General features: G+C 38.9%; 1 protein-coding gene across 1 annotated transcript in view; it reads left to right on the forward strand.

The window, feature by feature from the left end:
- Positions 1–7986, forward strand: part of BUB1 (BUB1 mitotic checkpoint serine/threonine kinase) — a 49472-nt gene extending 41486 nt beyond the window's left edge. The window contains exons 21-25 of the mRNA XM_069075567.1: positions 2806–2967; positions 3139–3296; positions 3392–3566; positions 3900–4006; positions 6970–7986. Of these exons, the coding sequence (XP_068931668.1) occupies positions 2806–2967; positions 3139–3296; positions 3392–3566; positions 3900–4006; positions 6970–7165 (798 nt within the window). The 3' untranslated portion in view covers positions 7166–7986. The remainder of the gene's footprint in view (positions 1–2805; positions 2968–3138; positions 3297–3391; positions 3567–3899; positions 4007–6969) is intronic.
- Positions 7987–8601: the final 615 nt, after the last annotated feature.

Consider the following 8601-nt stretch of genomic DNA (forward strand, 5'->3'; position numbering starts at 1 on the left):
TGTGTGTGTGTGTGTGTGTGTGTGTGTGTGTGTGTGTGTGTGTGTGTACACAGAATAAATACAAAGCAAATGGGGGGAGAGAGGCACTCTAGCAGGTGGAGTATCAGAAAAGGTTTCATGTGGAAGGGGTCACCTGAGCTGAGTCTTAAAGAAAATAAGGAATTCTCTAAGGAGTGGAAGTATATAAGGAAAGCATCTCAGGCTGGGGGAATGGCTAGTGCAAAGACACAGAGATGGAAATATTGTGAGTAAGAGCAATGAAGTCAAATTGGCTGGACCTTATCCAATATCTATTATACAGGCCTACTAACATACAATATAATATCTGTGTAATATACTATATCTGTAGTAGTAACAATAATAATATAGTATCTATAATACAGCTTAAAAGGTAGGTCGGGTCAAGTTATAAAGGTATTTAAAAAACAGTAAGAAGCCACTGAAATTTGTTGACTAGAGAACTGACATGTCCAAACTGTGATTTAGGAAAATCATTTAAGTAGATATTTGGAAGATGGATTAGAAGAGGAGAGACTAGAGGCAGGGAGACTCTTAGTGCCAGTGAGAGAGGATTAGAGCCTGAACTAAGTGGTGCAGTGGATAGGGTGCTTGTCCTGGAGTCAGAAAGACCTAAATTCAAATCCAGCCTCAGATACTTGCTAGTTGTGTGACCCTGGGCAAGTCGCTTAACCCTGTTTGCCTCAGTTTTCTTGTCCATAAAATGAGCTGGAGAAGGAAGTGGCAAACCACTCCAGTATCTTTGCCAAGAAAACCCCAAAAGGGGTCACAAAGAGTTGGACACAACTGAAAAACAACTAAATGTGAGTAGAGAGAAAGGAATGGATGCTGGAGATGATATGGAAGTAGAAATAAGAAGATTTTGGCAACTGATTTGCTATGTAGGGTAAAAGAGAGTGAGAATCCAAGGGTGACTGTGGTTGTGAATATGAGTGTCTAGAAGGATGGTAGTACCTTTGACAGAAATATAAGAGTTTGAAGAGGGAGGAATTGGGGGAGGGAAAAGGCAAAGAAAAAGTTGTGTTTTGGACATTTGAGTTTGAAAGTCTATAGGATATCCAGTTTAAAATGGCAGTTGGACATGCATGCCAGAGAGCATGAGAGAAACTGGGGCTAGAATAGATACATAGATTTGGGAGTCAAATATATAGAGCTAATTAAACCCAGGGAAACAGACCAGATCACTCCATTAAAAAGTCCACATAAAGAAAAGAGGACCCATGACAGAGCCTTAGGGTGTACTCACAGTTAGGAGATGAAATACCAGCAAAGATGTTTTGAGAAGAAACAGTCAGATAGGAGGAGAACCCCAAAAGAGAAAACTGAAATGGGAGAGTGTATCTAGGAGAATACATGGTCAGCAGGGTCAGATGTTGCATAAATGGCAAGAAGGATGAAGACTGAAAAGGCCATCAGATCTAGCAGTTAGGAAGTCATTGCTAACTCCCAAGAAAGCAGTTTCCATTGAGTGCTGAGGTCAGAAGCCAGTTTACAAAGGTTTGAGATGGGAGTGAGAGGAGAGGAAGTGGAAGTGATTGGGTATTGATAGATTTTTCTGAGAGTTGGGCTTAGAAAAGGTGGAAGATTATATTTTGAGAGGATAAAAGGTTCTTATGAGGGTTTTTTGAAGATGAATGAGTCTTAGATGTATTTGCAGGGAAGAAGCCATCAGATAGAAAGAGAAGAGACATTAGGGAAGGTAAGGATGGTTCTACAAGAGAAACCAGATAAGATGGATAGAGGGTACATGTAGAGGGGTTGGCCTTGATGAGAAGAGTCATCTCTTTATCAGGGACTGAGTTAAGTAAGAGAGAATGGGGCAGGATAGGGGTCATGATGCCAAGGAGTTCAGAGATGTAGAGAAGGGGAAAAGAGAGAGCTCAGCATGAATAGCTTCTGTTTCTCGGTAAAGTTTGGGGCAAAGCCTTCAAAAGTTTCCTAGACTGATGCAATCATGATTTTGGAACCTCTCCACTCCCACCCCCACCAAAAGAAAAAAGTGAACCTATAATCAACCCAGAAAAGAATGTATTAAGCACAAGTGTGTATAGTTCTCCTGACATCATGTCCCCTGCCTGTAGCAGCAAGCACCCCAAGCGTCCTCAGGGTTTGCAGCTACCACAGGTTCTTGGATCTGCTTTGTTAAAGGAAAGCAACTCAAAATGGGTTAACAAGCTTACTTTAATCAGTCAGACATATATCGTTTACCTTGTTCAGGAGAAAAGGTCAGCACCCTGAACCTCAAAGTATACAGGCATAATTATCAAGACAGAAACATCACGTAGACAGATTTCCAAACTGTCCAACCATTACATCCATACCCAGTCAACATCTGGGTTTCCACATTCTGGGTTTTTCAAAGCCGGGGGACTCTCAACAACGGCTTCCCAGAATTCAGATCAAATCACAGAACACTTCTCAAAGTGAGTCCCAAAACAAAGCTACACATCAGGGCTTATATAGCCTTCTCCTGGCTCAGAGAATGTAACAACCTTATTGACCCACTGGCCAATCAAAAAGTATCTACTGAAAAACAAGCCTCCCTCCCCAGGCTTCTGGTGCACTTTAGCCTAGGGGCAGGGAAGATCTTTAAAATTTACATTCGCATTACACTGCCACAGCCACATTTCATCTGAGTCCCGTGGAAGTGGTGATGGGTCTCGTGTTTAGAGTTGCCTTTCATCTGGTTGAAATTGCATAACATCCTTATGATGAGTTATTTTTCTGATATTTTCCAGAGTATACAGTGGATTTTTCAGCAAATGTTCCTGTGTATCTAACTTACAGGTCCAGAAGCCTGCAACCCCCTGGGAATTTTATATAGGAACCCAGCTGATGGAGAGACTCAACCCCAGTATGCACCACTTGTTCATCAAGTTTGATGCTGCTCACATCTTCCACAATGGCATTGTGTTGGTTGGTGATCTATACAGTTATGGAACATTACTAGTAAGTACCTTATATCTTGCAATTCCACTGGATGTTTAATTCTGTTTGGAGTATAGATTTTTGTGACTGATACCATTCTGTTTGTAGAGGGATTAGGGGCTTTAGTAGCTGACTTTAAATATTTGTTGTAATCATGTTGCTGCTAATAAAGAATTCCATCTCTGCTTACAGAATGCTATTAATCTTTACAAAAACACTCCTGAAAAAGTGATGCCACAAGCACTAGTCCTCTACTTTACAATAAAAATTCTCCACATGATAGAACAACTTCATAGCTGTGAGATCATTCATGGGGACATTAAGCCTGACAATTTTATAGTTGGAGAAAGGCAAGTAACCGTTCCTTCTTGTTAGGGATCCTCTTGATCTTTATCGGGTCTTTATTCCATGGCAACCAACACTTTTTTTTTTTAACCAAATTCAGGTTCCTAGAACAGAACAATGGAATAGATGATTTATCTCATGGGTTGGCTTTAATTGACTTGGGTCAAAGTATAGATATGACCCTTTTCCCGAAAGGAACTGCATTTACGGCAAGGTGTGAAACCTCTGGTTTTCAGTGTGTTGAAATGCTCAGCCAAAAACCTTGGAACTATCAGGTATGGAATTATTTCATTTGATAATTTTGGTTTAGCATTTCTCAGGCCTTTGGAATGATTTGGGGGCTCTGATCAATTTGAACATTAAAAAAATAAAAAACATCTTTTGCATAAATTCTTTCAGGGAGGTGAATATTAGTTGAGGATTGGCAAAGGTTAAGTATGAAGGCCATGGGGAAAGCTACTTGAATTCTTTGTTTTGGGAAGTTTCTCTCCCTTCTCCTATTGGTCATCATTGAAGTAGTTGCCCCAGGAGCCAGAAATTCTAGTGAATTGATTTTTTGAGTAGCCATGTAAGTTACAAATGATGTTTTATATGTGTTTTGTTCATAGACTGATTACTTTGGAATCGCTGCAACAGCGTACTGCATGCTGTTTGGCACATATATGAAGGTGAAAAACGACCAGGGAGTCTGGAAGCCCGAAGGAGTTTTCAGAAGGTAGATCTCACAGTTATAAAATATGTATCCTAGTGTGAAAAGACAAGCAGATGGACAGAAATGGATCCACTTAGGTAGAAACGATCCACAAGTCCATTTATAAGAAGCCAGTGCACTGGCGGCAATTTATCGTTTCTTTGCCTTTTAAGGAAAGAAAAACTAGAAACTGACAAAAGCGGGGGAAGGTGCCCAAGGCACAGACCAGTATGTTTCAGTGGTTAGAAAGACACTCTACTCTGGTTCCTCTCTATGACATTTTCTACAGAGTATAAATGTTAGTTTAATTTCAAGAAAACGAATTACAGGGACATAGGTTTAGAATGGGAATGAACCTTAGAAGCCATCAAATCCAACCTTCCATTTTACAGATGGAGAAATGGAGACAGAGATATTAAGTGTCTTTCCCAAGACTACACAGCTAGTAAATATTAGGAGGTAGGATTTGAACTCAGGTCTTTTTGATTCTACACCCTATCCATTGTGTTACCAGCTCCTGGTAACACCTCATCAAAGAAGGCTTAATTTTTTTTTTTTGGAGGGGGGAATTGGGGTTAAGTGACTTGCCCAAGGTCACATGGCGAGTAAGTGTGTTGAGTATCTGAGGCCATGTTTGAACCCAGGTCCTCCTGACTCCAGGGCCAGTGCTCTATTCACTGCACCACCTAGCCACCCCAAAGAGGACTTAATTATTAAAGAACTTAAAATATTTCATTAAAAGTTAAGTATTCACATTCTGAAAAGCAGTGTGTGCCTAGTAAATAGAGCCCTGAACTTGGAAACAAGAAGGCCTGGGTTTGAATCCTGCTTTAGCCATGAGCTATGTGACTGTGTGGAGCAAAATAATTTCTCCTCTCTAATCCTGTTTCCTTATATATAAAATGGAGGCTATAGCACCCACATCTCTTGCATTTTGCAAGCCTTCAAGTGTCTTAATAACTGACATCTTTGTTGTTGTAGTTGTTGATGTCGTGCCTGCATTTGTAAAGAGAGACAAAGTTTTTAAAAAGAAAAAAACAAGCAATGGTTTTATACTTGAATGTAAAGTGCAGAAACCATGTCTCACTATTTACTTACAAAAATCTTACCTAGGAAAAAGATGGCATGCCCAGATTGACTGTGTACCGTCCTGTGCGACTGGAATCCCAGAAGCCAGACTCTCTCCCCAGTCTTACCTTCTCTCCCATCTTGCTGTCCTCCTAAGTGAGGCTACTTGCTTTACCATTCCATTCACCTTCACTTCACATTCATCATTACTTAAGTGCTGCTTTAAATTTTTGTTTATATTCTCTAGTTTTTTATATATTCTATATGAAGTTGATATATTTCTCTGCACTGCAAAGAATTACCTTGTGTAAGTGTTTTTGAATAAATTAGGAAGGTTTTGCAAGTAAGTAGTCATTAATTGGTGAGCTCTAGGATCTTTGCTTTTCTAATGCAAACTTAAAATGCTATTTATGCATCTTGATCAAGTAATGAAAACTTAAGTGAATAAACAAGTGTACAAATAAGATTTTTAAAAATATTAACCATCAATTTCTTTGCTTTCAAAAATATATTGGTGATACATGCCTAGTCCCTACTGCTGGGGAAGCAGAGGCTGGTAGACAGCTCTGAGCCAAAGTAGAGATAAAGTTGGGTGTCCACACTAAGTCTGGCACCAATCTGGTGAGCCCTGGGAGTGACAGGCCACCAGGCTACACAATCTGGAGTGATACTCGTAAACACTGGAATCAGACCGGTGAGGAATCACTGTGCTTCCAGTCTGGGCAAAAGAAGGAGTTCCTGTCTCCAAAAGATGTGTGTGCACATATACATATATACACGTGTGTGCACATATGTATGTATTATAAAAGCATCTACCAAAAACATATGTGTAGATTTTAAAATATCATTGCAATAATAGATTCCATATATCAATTACAGTGTCCTGGAGGAAGGCCCATAAAATTATTTTGTTGAACGACTTTAACAAATTCTCTGCACTGAATAATTTAACTCAGCATATATTTTTTTCTGTAGTCACTTTCTTGAATCATAGCACATTGTTAGTGTCATACATGGTAGGCCTAAATATTTTTGTTTAACCAATGTGGTTGTCCCAGATACACACCCAAAAAAATCTTAAATTGAGCTCATAGCTGACAAAACTCTTCTGCCAAGCCAAACTATTTTTTATCATATTCTCTGCATTACTTCTACTTTGCTCTAGTACCTTTGGTATAGATTACGGGTTCTTAACTTGAGGTCTGTGAATTTGAATGGGGAAAACTGACATCTTTATTAACCTCTAAATAAAATTTAGCATTTCTTCCAGTTCAGGCAGCAAACATTCTAAGAAGGGATTCATAGCCTCCACCATTCTGCTAATTAAGTCTATGAAACATGAGCTGTACAAATTTAGAGACATCTCCACTCCAAATGATCACGTGGACTATTTGTGTCCAACCTGTGGTAGAGCCTTCTGAACTCATACTGGTCTGATTAGCCACAGTAGTAGAGCATGTAGTAGAACGGAATGACATAGCCGTGTTATTTTGGTCCTCTTCAAAAACAAAGGATGACAGCCACATCAATTAACCACACAAAAGATAAGAACTCCTGAGCTAGGTGGCCTTTGGTGTCAGCTGTTACCTATTTTTCTAGCTATTATAGCAACAAAATTTTGGACTTCAGCCATAAGAATCCCAAATAAGCACAATCTGAATCTCTTATCCTGCAGTTAATTGTGTGGGCCAAATGGAAGAGTATCTGATTCTGACCATAATCCATCTATCACTAGCCAAAAGAAAAATAATTTATATAAATCCTTAAAGTTCTTTTGTGTTATGATAGTCACATTTACTTGCTACATGTGGATTTAAGCAAAAGATAGGGAATATATTTAATGCAGTACTTTTGAGGCTATTGAAGGTCTTAACATTTTAAAAACACTTAACATTTTTTTTATTCTGTCACACTTTTAGGATTCCAAATTCTGAAATGTGGAATGACTTTTTTCACATCATGTTGAATATACCAGACTGCCACCATCTTCCTTCTCTGGAATCCTTACGGGAAAAACTGAAAACAGTTTTTCAACAGTCTTATGCAAGCAAGATAAAATCCTTCCGTAGCCGGCTAATTGTGTTACTTTTGGAATGCAAACGTTCACGAAAATAAAATTGGATTTGTTTCTACCTGTTGTATAAATCGGTTCACTCTATCACTCCCAAAAACATTGATTAGGACCTGTCAGTCTGTTTCATCTTTTAAATGTTCTGAAAGACAGAAAACCTCATGTAGGGGAAAGGACACTAGATGTGGAATCAGGAGAGACTTGTACTCAAGACCCATGTCTAATACATGTCACACTAGCTGTGTGACCACACACAAGTCCCTTAACCAGTTTCCTTATCTACAAAATGGGAGAAATATTTATTACCTACCTCACAGGACTGTTGGGAGGATCAGTGAGATTATGTATATAATTAATCTTAAACCTCTGTGTAATGCTATTGTCACTATTAACTATTGAAAGACATCCTTGTGACTGAAAGATATCTTATTGTCTGTCAGCACTAAAAAGTATACTAGCCAACTTACCAGAAGCATTCAAAATGTCAAACAAGAGCGTGGGGAGCCACCTAAGTCTGTAAGGTTGGAATGAACTGGGACATGTGTACAAAGTAGGTAATTAAATGGGTGGTTGCCTAGAAAACATGAATTCTTCATTTATCAAGGACTCCAGACAAGTTAGTTTTCCTGGCTATTGGTTCTTTTCCTTGTTCTGAGAGAGAGTGTCTGTATGAACTAGTGCTACTTACTGTTTTCAGAGACAGGAGTTAAGGCTGTCAAGCCCTTGTCTCACTGTTTTCTAGGGATATGGCTTTAAAGCTTTCAGCTCAGATTTTAGTATCTTCAGGAACAATTGTAATGTCAGTGTCATGCACTGTTTCTCAAAAGAAAAGACAAATGTAATAAAATGAGAGATTTTGAAAACACTCCGTATCACTGTTTTATATACATATATATATATATATATACACCCCATTCATCTGCTACACTTGGGCCATAGCCATCAGGAATGCAGCTTGAAACCTGGAAATAGCAAAGGGGGAGAGAGGAGTCACAAGGCCCACATATGTTACTCCACAGAAGAAACACATCTACCCACAGGCCAAACATTATCAATGTAGAATTATGTATAAGACAGGGGTGACTGATTTAGAAAGCTTGGCTTTATGGTTTCCTTGGAAACCTCCAGTTCTTCCTAAAATTACAATGACAGAATACAATTTTAAAGCTAGAAGAGATTTTGCTTAATCTATTCCCCGAATTTTAGTTGTAGAAATATATATTACAAGATGATTTAGAGAAAGGACAGTTGAGGCAGGATGTGGGGGTTGGGGAGATGGGGCTTAGCAGTGTTATAAAAATGGACATTTCAGGGGTCATTTATTTTAATGTTAAATTTGACAAGCAAATTGCTCCGGAGTGCATCACGGCATTGAAACAATATTATAATTAATCTTGATGACTAAATTATCAACAAAAAGATAAAACAGAGCATGCCAAACAAGCATAACAGCGTGGCATAAGAGAACTAATCTCCAAGC

The sequence above is a fragment of the Petaurus breviceps genome, unplaced genomic scaffold (assembly GCF_028583685.1).
Source record: "Petaurus breviceps papuanus isolate PSGF00001 unplaced genomic scaffold, PetGlider_PUasm1.0 90919, whole genome shotgun sequence".
NCBI lineage: Eukaryota > Metazoa > Chordata > Mammalia > Diprotodontia > Petauridae > Petaurus > Petaurus breviceps.